The sequence below is a fragment of the Gopherus flavomarginatus genome, chromosome 9 (genome assembly GCF_025201925.1).
Source record: "Gopherus flavomarginatus isolate rGopFla2 chromosome 9, rGopFla2.mat.asm, whole genome shotgun sequence".
Taxonomy (NCBI): Eukaryota; Metazoa; Chordata; order Testudines; family Testudinidae; genus Gopherus; species Gopherus flavomarginatus.
Window position 1 is genome coordinate 326836 of NC_066625.1, and position 22804 is coordinate 349639.

The following is a 22804-nucleotide window of genomic DNA, read 5'->3' on the forward strand; positions in this document are numbered from 1 at the left end:
GAAGGTTAAATCAGATACAGTTTAACAGATTATGAATTTGAGGCTAAACTGGCTTGAAAAATCCATCTGTCAAGAGGACAGACCCCAAGAAACAGTTCTGAATCAACATTCTAGTACCTTCCAACCCAAAAGGATTAAAAAAACGAAACCAAAATAAAAAACCCCACAACCCTCCCACCCCCAAATACTCTGTTAACAGTACGTATATTAAAAGGAAACTTCAAAAAGCTCCCCACTTGCACCTGTCCACAGTCCCTGCCCCACTACTCACATCCTGTTCCCTGACATGCCCTTTAGTTTAGAACACCCTGTCCAACAGCTGCACCAACAGGCAAGTTTATGTAGTTATGATTCCAATAAATTCTTTCTCCAAACTTATTCCTGCATTTTGATGCTAGCCCAAGTCTGGTAAAGACAATTCTCCCATCCCAAACCCCCACTGGCCAATGCACAGTTGAACAAAACTCTGCTAATTTCTGGGGATTTTTTCACTCAGTTTCCTTTCAAAATGACTTTACTTGGTAGCAGAGAGAGCTTCCAACTGTGTATTTTCAGCCAAGCAACAGGACTATGCTTGCTTGTGGTTTTTACTTAACTCTTACTGTTCTAATCTCATGCTACTTCCCAGTGTTCTCATTCTTTCTAGTACACCATTTCCTTCTGTGCATCAAGATTCTGGATGAGCATTTGAGACACAGCAGCGTTCTTCAGAAGTCCTCTACCAAGCCTGTGAATTTCACTGCAGAGAGTATAAATGCTGGCATCTCTCAAATGTCTGAATGACCAAGAGCTGCCCTGTACTTGTTCTGGACTAGTTCCTCCTCTTTAGACCCCAACACTGTTTGGTTTGGTATTCTACACATTTTCTATTAGCCTAGCATCCAGTCAAACTCTAGGTCCTTCTGAAGCAGAGTCACTGAAGTCCCTTGTAAAGATTTACATTATGGTCAGTAATTCCAGTTTTTGCTTTATTATTTTTATCTTGGTGGTGCACGTATCCCAGCCCTGAAGAGCTTACAAACTAAAACAAGTATGATGAACAGTGAGGGATAAGGATGCAATTAAAATATACACACACACTGCTTAAATACCACACCAACATATAACTTATCAGCTTTTCCGTTTCTTTCAGGCAGCATGAGGTCAGTGGGCTTACACATGCATTCAGGGAGAGTGATCCATATGTAGGATTTTACAGTTTTACATGTTCACTTTTTAGTTTTCGCGATATTAACTTCTTATAGGGTTTAAAATCAGTTTATCTGAATTGTGATAAAATATATTTCAGCAGAAATTAGCCATTTCACTAGCAATGAAACAAAAAAAAGTTTTAAAATATTCAAAAGTTTTATGAAATAAGTCTTATTACTTGTACCTTACATACCCACTGTGGGTATCCACACACAAAAATGCTGCTTTCCAAACTGCTGCTGTCCCCAACCAAAAAATGAGCTATGAAAAGCAGCAGTAAGCCAGAAACAGACAGTAGTTTACAATAAACAATGTGAGCAGGATATATCTGCCTTGGCAGTTCCAGATCAGTCTTAGGGGTCTTTTTTCAGTGTTTATTTTTTAAAGCTGACTCTTGAAAAGTTGTGCTAAGTTTTACTTTGCTGTTTTCAATTTAAACCAGTAAAAATGATAAATGAGTGGCAAACCTTTTTGTATAAAGATGACTAGTTTTACTACTAACCAATTATTAGTGTTTCCACCGCCCCACCAACCATGGTGTAAAATGTACAGTGCACACTGAGGGGAGGAACAGTGCAATTCATTTTCCATTTGGTCAGGGCCAACTATGAGTCAGTCATGTCACACACTGTCTTCCCTAGTTATTATCCCTGAAAGTCAACAGATCACACAAGCAAGATCTCATGCCTATAACGTCTCTGTCAATTCGGTCACACAGAAGAGTGAGATTTAGACGGAACCCTGAAAGCTGCAAGCTAGCACAATACATTACAAGTCCCTTGACTTGATCTAATGGGAAGACTTTTATAGCTTATTGCATATGACAATACTTTTCAGACAGAATATGTCATTCACATTCCTGGTTGCGAAAATTCTGTATCCTGACTCAGATAAGCACGGAAAACATCTATAATCTGTGCTGGTGGCAGAATCAAAGTCTATCTACTGTCTGATAACCCAAATATGCATATTCTCAAAAGGAGGCAGTCACTAAGAAGTCAGATAAGAGCATGGGAGTCATGGAGAATACTAAGTAGCACATTTAAAGTTCTTGTTTTGTAATGTGTGAGAGTCATACTGAGAATTAGAGTTACTTTAATTGGTACAGTTTATATTCTCATGCACAATGAAAGGGAACCATTACTGACCTTGAGGAGAGATGGCAAGCAGATTACACACTATGCTCAACCTTCTTTTGAATAATAGCTGAGTCTAATTGCTTTGACTGATATCTTTCATTTCCTCACTCCCATCCCCAGCATCTTACCTTTGCTTTTTCACTGGGCTCGCTGGTTGTGCCATAGGGGGTATTATGCAGCTCCTTCGAGACAACACACAGAAATTCAGCCTGATCTTCATTTCCATAGTTATAGGAAGAACCAATACTGACCAACTGAAAGAGGAGAGAAAGGCTTAGGGGCGTATTTCTGCACAAAACAACTGGTATCAATTTTCCTCAACTTTGGCTTTAACACTCCACAAGGTGTTGGCTGTATTTTGAGCAAGAGCTCCCAAATGAATGCAAATAGATGCCAACTTCTGATGTCAGGGTTCATGTAGCTGTTCCACTTAAAGGTCTATGTGGCCACGTCTACACTACAGCATAAAATCGAAATTATTAAAACCGGTTTTATAAAACTGGTTTTATAAAATCGATTTTACGCGTCCACACTACGGCACATTAATTCGGCGGTGTGCGTCCATGGTCCTAGGCTACCATCGATTTCCGGAGCGGTGCACTCTGGGTAGCTCAGTAAAAAAATGAGACCAATAACTTCGATTTCCGTCCACACTAACCCTAAATTGCTATAGTAATATCGATTTTAGGGTTACTCCTCTCGTTGGGGAGGAGTACAGAAATCGATTTTAAGAGCCCTTAAAATCGATTTAAAGTGCCTTGTAGTGTGGACGGGTACAGTGTTAAATCGATTTAACGCTGTTTAAATCGATTTAACGCTGTAGTGTGGACCAGGCCTGAGTCTACTAGTGTAAGGGTGGTACTGCTAATAGTATCCTGAGTGCTTAGGCAAAATCTTACAGGGGCAAGCAATGGGGAGAAGCCGCCTGCTCCCACTGCATGTCAGACACCTGAACCCTCCCCTCTTTCCTCGAAAAGTTTTTTTTAAAAACAATCTGCATGTGGCATGATAGTATGGGTGGGATTTAGACAAGCAAGGAACTGCATGCAGAGAGCACTCTGCCCTGAAGAGACACCTGCTATTTTACTCACAGAATGACCCTATGCTTCTATTTGGAATTTATAGAGGTATTTAGAGCAGGAGGCAAAAGTTAGCATTTGACTGAAAAAACAAGATAAACCGAATGGTGGGACTCGAGGACCAACTTTCCAAATTCAAATGAATTGTTACAGGGAAGTTGGTTAAGGTAGCATTACAAGTGAAAGTTATATGCTTGAAATGAAATGTTGCTTATTTATAAACTGCTAGAAGCCTTAAAACTGAACGAGGACAATTTATCTCAAAGTGCAGTCTGCTCTGATGGTGACAGTTGCATAGTCCAGAAAAAAATATCTAAGGTCAAAGATTTACTCAGCAAGCCTTAACCAGCTGCTGAATCAAATCAGATGCAGGAATTTTTTTTGCAAAGTACATTTCTAAATTACAGATAATGGACATGTGTGGTACTGTTATGGAGCTACTGCTGATAAAAATAAGACCAGCAAAACTGTCTGGTGCACAGATCCTCTATATCAGGGGTGGGCAAACTTTTTAGCCCAAGGGGCCACATCTGTTATGGAAATTGTATGGCAGGCCATGAATACTCATGAAATTGGGGGTTGGGGTTTGGGAGGGGATGAGAGCTCTAGCTGGGGGTGTGGGCTCTGGGGTGGGGCCACAAATGAGGAGCTCAGGGTGTGGGAGGGGACTGCGGGCTGGGGCAGGGGATTGGGGTGTGGGCTCTGGCTGGGCATGTGGACTCTGGGGTGGTGCTGGGGGTGAGGGGTGGGGGTGCAGGAGGGTGTTCCAGGTTCAGACCAAGGGGTTTGGAGGGTGGGAGGCAGGGGGGAGGGTCAAGGGTGCAGGCTCCGGGCAGCGCTCACCTCAAGCAGCTCCCAGAAGCAGTGGCATGGCCAGGCGGCTCTGCGCACTGCCCCATCCACAGGTGCCACCCCTGCAACTCCCATTGGCTGAAGTCCCCAGCCAATGGGAGCTGTGGGGGCTGCGTCTGGAGCCCCCTGCCTGCCCCTATGCATAGGAGCCAGAGTGAGGAACATTCCTTTTCCAATTCCAATACATCTTTTTTGAGATGAGGCAACACAGTATTCAAGATGTGGATGTACCATGGATTTATATAGAGTCAGTATGATATTTTCTGTCTTATTATCTATCCCTTTCCTAATGAATCCCAACATTTAGTTAGCTATTTTGACTGCCGCTGCACATTGAGGGCATGTTTTCAGAGAACTATCCACTGACTTCAAATTTTGCCTCCTCACTGTTTACACCTTTTTCCAGATAATTTATGAATATGTTGAACAGTTCTGGTCCCAGTACAGACCCCTGGGAGAGACCACTATTTTCCTCTCTCCATTCTGAAAGCTGACCATTTATTCCTACCTTTTGTTTCCTATCTTTTAAACCAGCTACTGATTCATGAGAGGACCTTCCCTCTTATTCCATGACAGATTACTTTGCTTAAGAGCCTTTGGTGAGGACCATGTCAAAGGCTTTCTGAAAATCTAAGTATGAATTCTAGTAGATTGGTGAGGCATGATTTCCCTTTACGAAAACCATGTTGATGCTTCCACAACAAAGCATGTTCATCTCTCTGATAATTTTGTTCTTTACTATAGTTTCAGCCAATCTGCCTGGTATTGAAGTTAGGCTTAATGGCCTGTGATTGCCAGGATCGCTTCTAGAGTCTTTTTAAAAAATTGGTGTGTCATTAACTATCCTCCAGTCATCTGATACAGAAGCTCATTTAAATGATAGGTTACATACCACAATTAATAGTTCTGCAATTTAACATTTGAGTTCCTTCAGAACTCCTGGGTGAATACCATCCAATCTTGGTGACTTATTACTGTTTACTTTCTCAATTTATTCCAAAACCTCCTTAAACACCACCTAAATCTGCGACAGTTCCTCAGATTTGTCACCTAAAAAGAATGGCTTAAGTTTGGGAATCCTTAGCCGTGAAGACCAATTCAAAGAATTAATTTAGTTTCTCCACAATGGCCTTATCGTCCTTGAATGCTCCTTTAGCATCTCGATTGTCTAGTGGCCCCACTGGTTGCTTAGCAGGCTTCCTGCTTCTGATGTGCTTATTTTTTTGCTGTTACTTTTTGAGTCTTTGGCTAACTGTTCTTCAATTTCTTTTTTGGCCTTCCTAATTATATTTTTACACTTCACTTGCTAGAGTTTATGTTTCTTTTTGTTTTCCTCAATAGGATTTAACTTCCACTTTGTAAGGATGCCTTTTTGCATCTAGCTGCTTCTTACTTTGCTGTTCAGCCATAGTGGCACTTTTTTGGTCCTCTTACTATATTTTTTAATTTGGGTATACATTTAAATTGAGCCTCTATTATGGTGTCTTTAAAAATTTTCCATGCAGCTTGCAGAGATTTCACTTTTGGCACAGTACCTTTTAATTTCTGTTTACCTAATGCCCTCATTTTTGTGTAGATCCCCTTTATGAAATTAAATGTTACCATGGTGGACTGCTTTGGTGTTTTTTCCCTTCACAGGGATGTTAAATTTGATTACTTTATGGTTACTATTACCAAGCGATTCAGCTATATTCACTTCTTGGACCAGATCCTATGTGCCACTTAGGACTAAATGAAGAATTGCCTTTCCTCTTGTGGGTTCCAGGACTAGCTGTTCTAAGAAGTAGTCATTTAAGGTGTCAAGAAACTTTTTCTCTGCATCCCGTCCTGAGGTAACATGTACCCAGTCAATATGGGGATAGTTGAAATCCCCCATTATTTTTGAGTTTTTTATTTTACAGCCTCTCCAAAGGTACATTAGAAGGTCCTTTCCCCTCTAGTGTGCATCCACTGAGAATTTTCACATATCTCCCTTCATTGTTCAAGCACCAGAGAAGCTGCAGCAATCTCAAGAACAATGAAAGCATCAGTATAGAGCAGGTAGGAAACTGCGACATAGACAAAACAATAGTCTAATATCTATGCCCTCCATCTGGTTGTAATTATTGTCAAAACACTAATGAGAAATGGCTTTCCCAGTTTTTGATCTCTCCTCCTAATCCCTGCCTTTCTGCATTTCTCCCCTCTGGAAATACAAGGGAGAGAAAAGTGGCATAGGAATGAAAAATATCCCCCACCCCCTCAAAAAAAAATCCCAGGAAAAAAATTAATTTTTATTAATTCAAAAAATTTTACTGAAAATACACAGCATTTTCCACCTAGTTCTATAGTGCATTTTCTACACTAATATAATAATTGCTGGAGTGCCCCCGATACTGGGCTACACTAGCACTACACTGAACCAATGCAGCTATGTTTTCCAGCACCGTTAAAATGCACTTGTGCAGATCACAAAGCACTGCACAATCTGGAGTGTTTGTTTAAGAGAGATCCTGGAGTGGAAAAGTACAGATCAAGATTGAGGTGCATCAGCAGTAATATGTGGAGAGCCCAAAACAGTAACAGTGGGAACCAGGTACAAGGTCAGAATTGAGATGTGATGGCAGAACATATCAAGCCGGAGCAGAAAGGTAATATTACAGCACTGCTAAAACCACTACTAGAATGCTGTGCCCAGTTCTGGTATCTACACTTAAAAAGGATGTTGAAAAATTGGAGTTCAGAAAAAAGCTATAAGAACGATTTAAATTCTGCAAAAAATTTGTTCCAATGACAAAGGAGTTCAGTCTATTTAGCTTTTAAACAGAGATGACTTGACCAGGCTTCATTAAGCACCTGCTTGGAGAGAAGAGATCTAACAGGAAAAGAAAAACACAAGATCCCCAATGGCGAGAAGCTGAAGTTAGCTGAAGTCAAAATGGAAATAATTTGCAAATGTTTAACCAGAGATGATTATTATTTACATTGCAGTAGTATATGGGAGCCCCTGTCACAGAGCAGGGCTCCACTGGCCTGGGCTCTGTACATACAAATCACAGACAGTCCATGCCTCAAGGAGCTTAACACTGAAGTATACGACAAAGGCCAACAAACAGATACAAGAAACAGATGGGGCGAGAACAAGCTAACAATGAAACAAAACTGTTCAGCATGGAAAGCAGTAGTCAGAGCATATCAGATGCTTAATCATTGTCAATTTTCTTGTAGGCATCACTGTAGAGGAGAGTCAAAGAGAGAATTTAAAGATAACAATGAGATAGCTTTGAGAATGTTTATGGGGAGCTTTTCCCATTCCTGAAGGAGACAGGGAGAAAGTACAAAGGTGCTCGTCTGAAAATTTTAACAAATGTCTGATGATGACCAGTCCTGCTGAGGGAGAAAAGGTGGAGATAGATGTCCAATAATACATAAACGATGATAGGCAGGACCTTAAAAGCAAAGATGAATAGTTTTTTTTTTGATTAACCACTGGTCAGGATGTGGGAAATTTCCATCACAGTGCCTTTAAATCAAGGTTGGATGTGTCTCAAAGATTTGCTGTTGAGCTACAGCTTGTTGTTGGACTTGATACAGGAATCCTCATCAGTGAGTGAAATTTTATGGTCTGTTTTATCAGGAGGTCAGACTAGATGATGATATTGCTCTTCTCTGGCCGTAAAATCTATGAATATGAATGTATGAAACTGTGTAATGAGATACCCCTAGACAGCGTTATCAGTCCTTCACTTTCATAAGCCATATTATTTTCAAGATAAACAAATGCCCTTCCAATCTGAATGCCTAATTCAGAAATCCAAATGGATTTTAAGAGCTAGTCTACAGTTTTTGTACCACTACATAATTTTAGAAACTGACATAGTAAATTTACAGCTATAAACTGTACTGATAGATGTACCTTTACACTGGTATATCTAGGTCTGTTCACATAGGGGATTGTATTGCTTTAATTATATTGGTTTCTACACAGCTATTGTTGTAGTGTACAAAAACCACGTCCAAACAACTCCTTAAGAAAGTAAAAGAACCAAACTGATTAGGATTTGGACCTCCGATTAACAGTGGGATAGTAAGCACATTAGTTTGAAGTTTCTGAAGATGTTAACATTTAAACTCTCAGAAGTCAATGTAAAGATGAACAGGAAGTTCACACCTCTCCCTTCTGGCCTTCATTACAAATAATAAATCATGGATCCTCAGAGTTGTTTCAGACAGTCTGCAGACTCAGGCAGACAATGCATTAGTTTACATTCATTTCAAATTCTGAGGGTTATCTTTGCAAACCTAAGGCCTAGATAGCCTTTTTTTTTTTTAAATTAAAAATAACCTGAAATGGTGTGGCAATTTATGCAGCTATGTAATCTGATATACAGGGTTGTGGTCATAGCAAATGAAGCAGTTTGTCATTTTTAGGTAAAAATGAGTTACAATGTAGCATAATTAGCGATGAATGGTTGTGTACTAGGGTAAAGAAAAAAATCCTTCTCAACTGCTTACTTGTGAGGAAATATTGTAAAATGAAGCTACATTCTGGAAGATGTGTTTCGCACAGAGGAAAGCAGAGAGAATTTAGAAGAGTGAAATGATTGATTATTATTCTGTATTATCTCCATCTAGAATATATACACACAAACACATATTATATTTTTAATCATCAACATAAAAACAAGATGTTTCCAGCTCCTAGCACTGAATGCTTATCCATTCACTTGGAAAATAAGCAATATTTTTTCCGGTTTGTACATCAACCACCAATATGAGGTTCTGAAGTCAAAACTCAGCTGGTTACTTCGTGGATGATAAATTCAAGTTGGAAGACTAAGAACAAATCAACAGTATAAAAGCATCCCTGAACACTTTAATGAAACTGTGTTCTGCTAAAGTTCATGGTGTTCAAAATTTACATGATTATTTGACCTAAATATATATATTTGCAATTACAGGAGAGGGGCTGTTGACTTAGAGGAAGAGAAGAAAATAAAAGTGATATCTGTTCCTAACATGTTTGCTAAGAAAATTCCCTGAATCAAAAGTCTGGACAGTTAAGTAGTGTTTACAGCTTTTTACAAGATGAACATTTATAATGTGTAATGAAGTGTCATGAGTATACAATAAAAGCTAGTCACAACAACTACACACAGAACTACCAAGTGCTGCACACCCAGGAAGAAAGCAGAATGATCTGAAAGCAGTAGAAATGCAAGGTGGCCATGCATATTGGTGTGAGGGTGAAAGGAATGGTATGACACACCTCACTGCAGCATTTCTGGAAGTGTCTCTCCTCCCCTTTCACTTCCCGTGACACTATCAGCAGAAACTCTGACTGCTGGGCCCGGCCACAGCCATACAGGGACCCTATACTGACAAGCTGCATCAATCAATCAGAACAAAAAACAAACAAAAAAAACCCACCTTTGTAATGCTGGAGTATAACACTATCATCTGAACTGTACAAACAAGAGATTGACTCCTGTATATTCACTTGCTACTCAAACACAGTGTAATTATTTGTATTGTGCAAATATGAAAGCAACAGTTTTTTTAGTCCCCAGAATAGAATCTTATGTAGTATATTTAAAATTCTTGCAGGTGGTTACAAAGCCAGTTATGATTTGAAGGCAAATGCCAATTTCTTATCAAAGTCTGCTGAATGCAATAAGTTGGTAAACACTTACTGGATGTGGGGATAGAAAAGTTATGGGAGAAATTCTTATTACAAGGGAACAGCATTGGTAACCCAATATATATTCCCGAGGACATATATAAAGTATTTATACTCTTTTTCCTTTTAACTTATAAGGATATGAGTCAATTTTAAAAAGGTTAATTTTACAAAGTACCAAGAAGGAACTCTTACACAGTGGGGCCAAACTTGCTTCCATGAAGTCACTCAAAAATACTAGGCCCATAAATAGCAAGAATTTAATAATGCTGAAGTTCAGGATGTTTTCAGTTAAATTCTGTAGTTTCTCATTGGATGAATTACCTTCATAATGTTCAGCAACACCCATTCCATGTAAAAGCATATGCATGCCAGTGCACTTGACAAGGATTAGGGCAGTGGTTCTCAAACTTCTGTACTGGTGACCCCTTTCACACAGCAAGCCTCTGAGTGTGATGCCCCTTATAAATTAAAAACACTTTTATATATTTAATACCATTATAAATGCTGGATACAAAGCAGGGTTTGGGGTGGAGGCTGACAGCTTGTGAACCCCCATGTAATAACCTCGCAATCCCCTGAGGGGTCCCAATCCCCAGTTTGAAGACCCCTGGATTATGGCTTTAGATTAAATTTGAAGAGCTGGATACAAGCTACTGTGGGATAAACAGCTGACTCTTCAAATTACATACTCATTTAAAATAATACCAATGAGAGGTGCTGGTCCAAAGCTATGATAGAGGATGTAATTTACTTTACAGTTCATATTATGTGAATAATTTTGAGGGCAACAGTTAAATACTGACTTCGTATAGTCAATCTACATAAGAAGGCACTGTTGGACCAGATTTCAGACTGTATTTATTGTTAATTTGTATGATGGACACAGCTTAAACAGAGTATGGACAATGCAAAATTATTTATAAAGTTTCTCATTTTGCACTGGATGATAAATATTTGGTTTCTGTGTTCTTCCAGAGTTGGTAATTAAATCATTCTTGCTAAATCATTCTCTCCATTTGTATGTTTAAAGAAACAGGAAAGTAATTCAGCCACATTACTTCTGTGCTAGGGAAAGGGTTGGTACTACTGATCCTTCAGTAGTACAAGTCACAAGAAAAACAACATTCAGAGAGATCTTTTAAAACCCAACAGACTGGGACAAATTCACATCTTGCCTAATGAATAAAAGTTTCAGCATGGAGAATGAATCTCCATCAAAAGACAGGTCACAAAGAAATGCACCAGACAGTTCCAAGTACTTTGCTCTACTGGAAAACAATTCCTAGAGGTAGTTTGTGGAATGTGAACTAATGTAGAAATGTGGTTAGCTAACACTGCTTTCGCTCAACAGTTGATGAGCCTATTTAGATTCACCAGTCCCTGTAACTGCCCCAGAAGCCTGACCCTTCTATCTCCCCCTTTGATTATCACCATTAGGACGGTATTTTAAGATACCTTTTCAAGCACGTTTATCTTTGACCTATCAATCAAGTATCGATCAGGTGCAGGGCTAGAAGGGATCCCAACCCACAGGAAGAGTATGACCCTGGAGAAGTAGATACCTGTGCATGGTTCTTACTGTACACCACAGGGCATATTGCATATTGGGCTGGGCACCATCTCAGAGGAGAGAGAGATTGCACTGGAGGGTCAAAGGGATTTCTCAGAAAAAAGGTCACCACCACCACCAAAGCTCAAAGGGAGTAGAATCACACTGCAACTGGAGGGTGTCTGCTAACAGCAGATCTGCAATGCAATCAACAGAGAATCCTGCCAGGGGCCAACTATGTGCTGGTGGGAAACTTGAGTAACTGGATGACAGATTGCACACCTGTTGTGTCAATCAACCTTAAAACATACATGCAAAACATCATGCAGAAGAGAAAAAATGAATTAAAAAGCAGGGAATTTAAAACCAATGGCATTTCCCAAAGAATGCCTAATACAGCAGGAAATATTAATTCTTTGACAACGTAACTGCAAAATGCACCAGTGTTCAAGCATGCTAGTCCCAAAGAATGGAGAGGTAAAGTGGATGCTGTAATATCCTCTTCTCCTTCACAGAGAAAAGACTCTTTCTGCAAGAAACCAGAAACCAACTTCCTACAAAGAAGAATGTCCAGGGAACTTATTAAATTGTCACATGGATTAAGTGAAATCTAGCAGGTATATCATCAGTATCTGGGCTGCAGAGAGGATCCTTATCACTTGAACTGGAGAACTGAATCATGAGAAGTCATCTGTGCAAGTTTACCTAGATTTTTTTCACCACGGCCACCAAACTGGATGAAATGAAAATTGCAAAGAGTGAACACAAAATGTCCTCTCTCACCTTCCTACTGCTTTTAGGGCTCATTTTTTTTTTAAAATATGACTGTTATTGAGGGGAGGCTGAGTTAAAGTAGGTTTTACATTTATTTAAATGGCACTAAGATTTGTAGTCATCTGGATCTCTTCCAAAAGTGAATTCCCAGAGCTGTAGACCAGTCACCAAGAAAGTTGTTTCTTTAAGCATACAACTCTCACTCTGGGGTTGAGTTACATTGCTCCACTACTGGTAGATGTAGTAGCCAGGTATGACTTCTTTGTTTCGGTCTTCACTGAGAAGTCTGAAGGAATGTCTAATATAGTGAATGCTTACGGGAAGAGGGTAGGTTTAGAAGATAAAATAAAAAAAGAGCAAGTAAAAAATCACTTAGAAAAGTTAGATGCCTGCAAGTCACCAGGGCCTGATGAAATGCATCCTAGAATACTCAAGGAGTTAATAGAGGAAGTATCTGAGCCTCTAGCTATTATCTTTGGGAAATCATGGGAGACGGGGAGATTCCAGAAGACTGGAATGGGGCAAATTTAGTGCCCATCTATAAAAAGGGAAATAAAAACAACCCGGGAAACTACAGACCAGTTAGTTTAACTTCTGTGCCAGGGAAGATAATGGAGCAGGTAATTAAAGAAATCATCTGCAAACACTTGGAAGGTGGTAAGGTGATAGGGAATAGCCAGCATGGATTTGTAAAGAACAAATCGTGTCAAACTAATCTGATAGCATTCTTTGATAGGATAACGAGCCTTGTGGATAAGGGAGAAGCGGTGGATGTGATATACCTAGACTTTAGTAAGGCATTTGATACGGTCTCGCATGATATTCTTATAGATAAACTAGGAAAGTACAATTTAGATGGGGCTACTATAAGGTGGGTGCATAACTGGCTGGACAACCGTACTCAGAGAGTAGTTATTAATGGCTCCCAATCCTGCTGGAAAGGTATAACAAGTGGGGTTCCGCAGGGGTCTGTTTTGGGACCGGCTCTGTTCAATATCTTCATCAACTATTTAGATGTTGGCATAGAAAGTACGCTTATTAAGTTTGCAGATGATACCAAACTGGGAGGGATTGCAACTGCTTTGGAGGACAGGGTCAAAATTCAAAATGATCTGGACAAATTGGAGAAATGGTCTGAGGTAAACGGGATGAAGTTCAATAAAGATAAATGCAAAGTGCTCCACTTAGGAAGGAACAATCAGTTTCACACATACAGAATGGGAAGAGACTGTCTAGGAAGGAGTATGGCAGAAAGAGATCTAGGGGTCATAGTGGACCACAAGCTTAATATGAGTCATCAGTGTGATACTGTTGCAAAAAAAGCAAATGTGATTCTGGGATGCATTAACAGGTGTGTTGTAAACAAGACACGAGAAGTCATTCTTCCGCTTTACTCTGCGCTGGTTAGGCCTCAACTGGAGTATTGTGTCCAGTTCTGGGCACCGCATTTCAAGAAAGATGTGGAGAAATTGGAGAGGGTCCAGAGAAGAGCAACAAGAATGATTAAAGGTCTTGAGAACATGACCTATGAAGGAAGGCTGAAGGAATTGGGTTTGTTTAGTTTGGAAAAGAGAAGACTGAGAGGGGACATGATAGCAGTTTTCAGGTATCTAAAAGGGTGTCATCAGGAGGAGGGAGAAAACTTGTTCACCTTAGCCTCCAATGATAGAACAAGAAGCAATGGGCTTAAACTGCACAAGGGAGATTTAGGTTGGACATTAGGAAAAAGTTCCTAACTGTCAGGGTAGTTAAACACTGGAATAGATTGCCTAGGGAAGTTGTGGAATCTCCATCTCTGGAGATATTTAAGAGTAGATTAGATAAATGTCTATTAGGGATGGTCTAGACAGTATTTGGTCCTGCCATGAGGGCAGGGGACTGGACTCGATGACCTCTCAAGGTCCCTTCCAGTCCTAGAGTCTATGAGTCCTGCAGGGTGAGGCGTTTCCTCAGAGAAAGGTCACATTGCAGCCTTTAAAATGTGTTATTGAATCTAAAGTGCACTACAGAAAGTTACTTGTAGACTGTGCAAATTAAGCTTATTTGTCCTAAGGAGAACAAGAACAGAAAACAGTCATGGAGTTTCTCAATTCTTTTTTGCGCTACTGTTTTATTGGGCGCTAACAGTGTGCTTAGTATAAACACAGAAGCAGTTCAGATTTCAAAGCAAGGAACAGACTCACACCTTATCTGGTATTTTGATGCCCCCAACTGTTCCTACCATGTACAGTACTAATAATTTTTAGCAGATTAACTAGGTAGATTGTTTTAATGCTTATGAAAAGCGCCATATGAGAGCTCTGGTTTCTAAAACTGTCATTTTACCCTTAGAAGTTAACACTGCCAAGGCAGTTGCATTAAAAGGTTCCCCCATATTGTTCCCTCAAGTGTGTCTCAGCCCTGTTCTGGAAGAGCCATCTGTAGGGCACAAGAAACATCTAATCCCTTTCACCAGAAGCCTTTGTACCATGCTCATCACTAGTATAAACTCATAAGAGTTGTGTGATGCAGATATCTATATATACAATAATTGGATTGAGATGACTGAAGAACTAGAACATTAATTTTCAGGTACAAATTGGCACGCAGATGTCAGTATGAACTCCATTCCCAATCTCTTGAGCAATTCACTCCTCAATAATCATTAAATTTATTTAAGGCATGTATACAGAAAACAAGTATCAGAGGGGTAGCCGTGTTAGTCTGGATCTGTAAAAGCAGCAAAGAATCCTGTGGCACCTTATAGACTAACAGACATTTTGGAGCATGAGCTTTCGTGGGTGAATACCCACTTCTTGAAGAAGAAGTGGGTATTCACCCACGAAAGCTCATGCTCCAAAATGTCTGTTAGTCTATAAGGTGCCACAGGATTCTTTGCTGCTTATACAGAAAACAGTTTCTAATACATAAAACTTTAAAATTTCTCATCATGAACATGATTCAGCAGTTTATATCAAGACAAACCAATGAAGTCCTCTGTTTATCTTGTTACCTGTTCAAATTTCCAGCCATCAGACATGGTGGAGACCATTTGGGTGAGCTCCTCCTCCTGACACTGCAGCACCCTGTACACGTGTTTGACTGGCACCTTAAGGAAGAAACATCAGACACTCAATACAGCATGGAGTATTCAACAGTGTGTACTATTGCTGGGATTTCCTTATTCCTTTAAAATGATATTAAGCAACACTGAAAACCAGAGGATTGGTGGGGGCTGTAATGTTTTCTCTGTAGCTGCTCTTTGCCGACAGCAAAGAGCTCTCCTGCTGGCAAAATAAAACCATTTCCAACAAGCAGTGGTAGCTTTGTCGGTGAGAGAACATCTCCCACTGACAAAGCACTGTCCACACGGGCATTTGTCGGTAACATGTTTGTTGGTCATGGGGCGTATTTTTTCACACCCCTGGCCAACAAAAGATTTACCAACAGAAGTGCAGTGTAGATGTGGCCTCACTTTAAAATGTACTTGCTTCTCTTGGAAAGCCACTAGGACATGGTTCATCACAAAGGCTTCTTCCTTTAATGGAAAGCAGATTGTTTTACATTAGATGAGAATGCTGTGGTCATTGTGCTTATCCAGTCTCACCCCGGATAAGAATTTAAACAGTAATTCTTTCATAGTTAGAGGGTCTCCATCACTTCATATGTACAGGATTTAAATTCAAAAGCAGAGAGAATGGAGGTCACCAGGCACTGCAGGGCAATAGCGTTTAGTTTTCTGTTCTTAGCCAGCAGAGCTGAAGCCATTATGCAGACAGCCAGTCTCAAATCTTATTAGGGAAATGGTGAGTGAAAAAAGTATCCACTCAACATCAGCAGGGGTGTGAATGATGGACATTAACAAGAACCAGTCTCATCTCTTATGTCAGAATTAGGAACGTGTGTTAGGAAACGGCCTCACCTGTGAGATTTTGCTGTCTCTCTCTCTTATTTTGTCCTTTACCAATTTTATTAGTGATGTGATGTTGTAGAATTCAGCTTCTTCCAGTACACCTGGTAGGAGAAGAAACAATTATGCTTGAACAGACAGTGTAAACAAAGACTGCACGCCAAGGATTCCTAGCCAGTTTCTGGGAGGCTCCTTCACTGCATGGGAAACAGCCTGCCTCCTGAGCAGCTGCTTCAACAAAATGTATGGGTCTGACTTCCTTCACTCACCTGTAATTCACAGTTTAATTCATTCTGAAGAACTGTCCTACAAACAAACCCAGAAAAACTTTACAAGGCCATTTCAGGGAACTTATTCTAGGCTCAAAGAGCAAACACAATTAATGAAGTGTTTTCAAAGCGATACACACACTCTTAGAAATGGCCCAATAAAAAAAGTTGAGTTTCTAATAGAGTATCCCTTAAACACAAAGGCAATAAATGTCATTGCAGATAAGTCCAGGGTTCATCTAAATCCAGTCTGTGAACAGTCCCAGTTGCTTCAGAGAAAGGTCCAAAAAATTCTGCAGAAGGCAGCTATGGAATAACCAGGCCACAGGAAAAGCTTCTCCCTAACTGCCATTAGTTAGAGATTGTCTTATGCCCCAGAGTTGCTCACAGAGGCCTTTTTTCTTGGCTGCCAACACCACATTGCAGTCTCATGTACAGAGAGCTGTCCATTCTCACTTTTAGCATTCCCTGCTTTCTGCCTCATATTGAGCATGTGTGTTTCACAATATTTTCCCAAGTTTAAATTTGGTTATTTCCTACTCATGTTCCTAACCTCTCTAGTTTCCTTTTGTATCATCTCTGAATCCTCCCATCTCCTCTCTATTTAGTTTCAATAACATAAGATTCAATCAATGCACGCACAAATGATTAACCTGGATGATACCAGAAAATTTACAGGGAAGCCTAGAATTGCCCATTGGTGAAGGACTTAATTTCTGGCAAGTGTAAATACTATCATCAGGTAATTAAAAGTAATGGGATGAAAAGTAGAATAGTCTTTCAAAGAAGGTGGTGGGAATCCCATTGCTTAGGATACTTAACACTAGAAGGGAGACAGAACAATTCTGCAGTGGCCCCCTCTTGAGGATAGAGATGATGTACATTTTCTAACTTCTGTGACTATTTCTGACCAGTCCAAGACCATACAGTTCGGGTGTGCAAGACTAGGGAGAACTGACTGGAGCCTCTGTATTGATGGTACATTAGTGGCTGGGAGATCATTCATGTAACACAGTTGGGAGTGCCCCTGCCTGTGGGTGTCTGTTAATTGCAGTGCCAATCAGAGTTTTGTGGTTTGACACAGCATCACAGTGTGAGAGCGATACCCCAAGTTGGGGGGACAGAGGGCCCAGAAGTGCCACAGGCCAGGTTGCACCCCATCACATGGATATTAATCGAGGCCCATGAAGGAGTAGATTCAGAAAGAGTGTCCCCTAACTGGTGTAGTTCACATCTCAGAAGATCCCAGCTCTCACTTATTTTTTCTTGCTTTACATCTTCAACACCTCATTTCACAGCTATCCTTAAGAATACTGGAAGGGTCTTTCTTCCAAGACCATCAGTACAGTAGGAAAGACGTAGGGCTGTCACTGTTAAATGATGCAAGGCACCTAACTACCATGACTGAATGTGCGCCTCCTAATAGTGTTTCCAGTTCATGGAGCGAGGTCAAGAATCAAACTCAGGTCTGGAGACAGATCTAACCAACCTTAAGCTACTTAAGTTTTGTCTGAGGCAGGGTAGAATGCTGCAGAGATTTCTCTGCAGTGTAACTCAAAGATGAAAATGGAAATTGATTTAATAAAACCTTCCTTCTACAGGCAAGCCCACTTCTCTTTTGTGGTTTTCACAGCAATTACAATATTGAAAAAGAAGAAAGCAAGCAAGAGATTTGGTTTAAAGTCCTACCTTCCTCAGCTAGGTCCTTGTTAATAACGAGTTTTCCATGTCTGAGATAGTTCAGTACTGGCCCAAAGTAGGTCGGGTCTCTGTCTATTAAATAAGCACCTGTTTCATCCTGTTTAAAAAAAAAAAAGCAGCCAAGAAAACTCAGTGGATTAAATATCCAATAGACTGGTGTGCTCAGCTATATCTACAGCTAACCAGTTAAGTTATATTAGAGCAGGGGTTCTCATGAGAAATGTTTTGGTGGCCTCAGAGTGTGGCCACCAACTAGTGCTGATGGCTGCTCTGACAATACTTCCTAAAATACTCAATTACTTAAGGAAAAACAAATAAATATGCATATACACATGCCCATATCATTGTAATTTATTTATGTTGGTTTTTTTCGACAGACTCAATAATAAAAATAACATACAGTGTTCTCTGTTCCTCACTGGACCTAAACAGAATTGAAACAAATAATGTGTTTTGCATGTTCTTGTCCCTTTTTTGTTGTTGTTTCTTTTGCTTTTTTTTTGGTTGCTTATTTGTTTAAGCCTTGATAGTTAGTAAGTCTGTTTCTGTGAAAAGTGATATTTGTATTTTGTTAATATCACTTTTCACAGCAGCAGACTTGCTAGCTAGCAGGGAGGCAGTGAAAAGTGATATTAACAAACATACAAATATCACTTTTCAGAACAGACTTACTCAGCCCTGGCAAGCTGAGGGATAAATTAAACCCTAGATGGAAAGATGGGTATGGAGGCAGATGGGGGGAGGCGAGTCTGGAGACTGAGCCCTGCAGCTGCGCAGCCAGGGACTGGGGCCAGAGAACGCAGTGGGGCCAGGGGTGATGCGTGTGTGCGCAGGCAGAGGGAGGGAGCCAGTAGTCACTGGGACTGGATCATGTGGCCCAGCAGCTAGAGTCTGAAACCCTGCGGCTGGGGGTCAGAGCCCAATACCGCATGGCCAGAGCCCGGGGCCAGAGGAGGCAGCAGGTGGGGTGGGGATGAGCCTGGGGTCAGGGCTTAAAGCCTGCTGCCATACAGCTAGCGCCAGCTGCCTGCCACTGCAGGTCTGAAGCCCAAGCCCCACCGCCTGCCTGCTTCTCCAGTGTTTGGGGCTCCACAGGGGGACAGGGCTGAATCCTTGCTGGCAGCCCTGGGGGAGGGTCCACTGCTTTGTCCCCTGCCTCACCACCCAGAAGGCTGAGGCCACACAAAAAGCTCCTGTTGGCCACATTTGTGAAATGCTGCATTAGGGACTTGTCACGGTCAAGACAGTCCCTTTAATCTCACTGGTTCCTCCTCCATTTAGAGAGAGCCAAAAGAATTAAAATCAGAGTTAAAAGTTTACATTGACAAACATAAGATCACTGTAGGTATAAAACACTCAAACTTTTCAAAGTTAAAATAAAATATCAGTTGAGGTTAAAAAGCAAAGCTTGAAAGCCAAAATGTTGCTCTAGTAGCTCAAAGAAACAGAGCAACAAAGGCTAGAAATAATACCAACACCGACATGAACTCATTTCCTTTGTTCCAACTTAACCTCAGAGAGAACCCTACGAGTAGGACTCCTGGGGAAATTCTGTGCCACTGCACAAGCACAGAATTCACATCTCCTGTAGACTCCCGAGCAGCTGGCTCACAGGCCGGAGCAGCCAATTACAGCGAGGCGAGGGTAGAGGCCAGGTGAGGAGGCATAGGATAAAGGAACGGACAAAGCAGGGCACACACGGTTGCTGTGGGGAGGTCACAGAGACTGGGGTTCAGGACTAGTGCGGGGGGGACAGACTTGGGCAGGGGCAAAGCAGCTGACAGCTTTGAGCCAGGGGCTGAACAAGAGGGGGATGCAGGGACAAAAGGGGACAGATATACCTAACTGAATGGGAAACATTTAAATTTTTTGGTGCAGAATTCCCCCTGGAGTAGTGTGGGAATGAAAAACAAAAACAACCCCCTCCCTCCCCAAGGCCTTCAACTGCATATATAATTTACAATACAGTAGTTTAATCTTTTGTTGTAGGACAATATACCTAAAACCCCTCCTTCCAGCCTTTTTTGGGTACAAGGGGACAGCATGGGGTGGACTGAGGAAAGGTTGCTTGTGAAAGATCTGGCCTATGATCCATGTAGTCACATGAGGGTCAGGTCACCAGCCTGTAATTAATATGTGGATTAAATGTTTACAGTATGGCTTGTAGTGTTCTGTGGGATAGCGAACAAAGCTTGAGAATTCCACTTACAGAGACATTAGTAAACAATGACTAAAACAGGGTTCAAAAAAGAACTAGATAAGTTCATGGAGGATAGGTCCACCAATGGCTATTAGCCAGGATGGGCGGGGATGGTGTCCCTAGCCTCTGTTTGCCAGAAGCTGGGAATGGGCAGCAGAGGTTGGATCGCTCAATGATTGCCAGTTCTATTAATTTCCTCTGGGGCACCTGGCACTGGCCACTTCAGAAGACAGGATACTGGGCTAGATAGACCTTTGATCTGGCCCAGTCTGGCTGTTCTTATTCCCAGTCAGAGGACTAAGGAGGCCTGAATCAATACTTCCAGAATTTAAGTTTCCATTTTGAAAGACAGCATTCCAAATGTGAATCCATGTGATCAAGGTGGTGTTGCTTTCCCAAGACAGCAGACATCTCCAATGTTTTAAGCAGCATGGTGAAGTTAACAAAATTGGTATGCATTTAGATAAAACGTATCCATTTTAATAAAATCCAAGAGAAACATCTGATGAATGAGTACCAGCAAGCTATAAACATGCCCAATAAAAACTAAATTGACTAAAAGATGACAACATGATCACGATGTGTGTTAATAGATGGTATATAGAAGGTAGAACAGGTAAGTATTCACTCTCACTTAATACAGGAGGGAAGGGGGGCACGAAACCATCAGGGAGAACATTTTAAAATGATAAGAGGGAGCACTTTTTAAAAAAGAACCTACACAATGCACAGTCTTTGGAACTCATTGCCATAATACATCACTGAGACCAAGAGCTTAGCAATTAGACATACATACAGATAATAAGCACACCAACAATTATATAGAATTAAAAACCTCATGAGTTTGGAGGCCTTCAGTCGTGTGGAACATTGGTTCATCGTCTATAGGAAGACGGGGCTGTATAGTTTGGATGGGCTCCACCTCGGTAGAAGAGGGACAAATCTCCTTGGGGACAGGTTGGCAAGAATAGTCAGGAGAGGGGTTAAACTAATAACAAAGTGAAGGTATTAAAATAACATGTAAAGTTCATTTTAATTCAACTAGTACAATACAGCAAGTTTTACTGTTTGTAGGCCTATGTACATCAACTGTGATTTTTATAGCATCTATAATCCCTCAGGTTTCTGATCTACTAAGTTTGTTCCAAGTGTCATCCTCACTCAGGGTGGATCAAAAAATTGATGATTTTTTTTTTTTTTAAATTTGTTGAATTTAATTTGAATACAGATTTATTGTTAAAAGTAAACCTATTTAAAGTTAGATTGTCAATTTCAAATTTATTTTAAGGCCTCTCTCTCTCTAGTCTATTAAAATCATTTAAATAAAATTAAAAACATTAAGAGGTGTAGCTATACAAACTAAGAATCTGAATAAATTTAAGTTAAACTATGTAAGTGCTTAAATAAATGTGTATAAATATACTGTATCCTCCCGGTTTGTGAAAAGCATCAAATCCAGCATAAAGGCTATACTTATTTCAAATCAGCTTGTTTTAATGGTTATGAGGCTCAACTTTTCTTTAGCAAAATAACTAAAAGGTACAAATACAGAAATGTTTAAAATCAGTGATCTAACATAAAGGTTTTCTGCTTGCTGATTTAAATAATGATTAAAATTGATGATAGTCACTCTTCATAAACTAAGAAGCCAGAAGGGATCATTGTGATAGTCTTCCAGTGTAACACAGGCCAGAAGACTTCCCTGAATTATTCCTGTCTGAATTAGAGCATCTCTTTTAGGAAAATACACAGTGTTGATTTAAAAACTGTCAGTGATGGATAATCCACCATAACCCTTGATAAATTGTTCCAATGGTTAATTACCCTCACTGTCAAAAATGTATGCCTCATTTCCAGTCTGAATTTGCCTAGCTTCAGCTTTCAGCCATCGGACTGTTTTCATTTCTAAACATTTGTTCCTCACGTAGATATTTTTCAGACTATGATCAAGTCACCTCTTAACCTTCCCTATTTCTCCCTGTAAGTTAATACACTGCCCAGCACAATGAGGTTTTGATCCTGACTGTACTGTATTAGTGCCAAAAGATAAATTATTAATTATAATAAAAAGCTTAATGAAACAAAGTTTTAGAATAAAATGAAAATCAGGAAATGCAAGAGTTAAAGATAACAGCTACATTCATAACATTGCTTTGCATGTGAAGATTTTCTATTAAGGGGGCTAAATGAGTGGCCTGGTTACCCAGCAGTTCCTTTTGAAGTCAATGACCGCCCTGGGAATTGCTAGCACTCAGTATTTTTAAAGTTGTACAACAGCTACCCTATATACCTGGGATCTTATCGTTCCTCGGGAAAGGAACTGTGTCCTCATGTGTTTGTATGGCACCTAGCACATTTGGTGCCCCACATTACGAAGAGCCACTCCCCCAAACAGCAAATGGAGTGAAAGTGGATCTTGGTTTATCCTTAGACCTAAGGACTGGATTAGGGAGAGGTCTGCACCCTGACAACATTTGCATTTCCCTGTTCTGTGGTGAG

The 22804-nt window shown here is 40.5% G+C and overlaps 1 protein-coding gene across 3 annotated transcripts in view; it reads right to left on the bottom strand.

The window, feature by feature from the left end:
• The window catches only part of PDPK1 (3-phosphoinositide dependent protein kinase 1), a 142864-nt gene that overhangs the window by 15374 nt on the left and 104686 nt on the right, over positions 1-22804 (bottom strand). For all 3 annotated transcript variants that reach the window (XM_050967645.1, XM_050967644.1, XM_050967643.1), the window contains 4 exons: positions 18094-18202; positions 16148-16239; positions 15239-15334; positions 2459-2584 (listed from right to left, as the gene is read on the bottom strand). In XM_050967645.1, coding sequence (XP_050823602.1) covers positions 2459-2584; positions 15239-15334; positions 16148-16239; positions 18094-18202 — 423 coding nt within the window. The remainder of the gene's footprint in view (positions 1-2458; positions 2585-15238; positions 15335-16147; positions 16240-18093; positions 18203-22804) is intronic.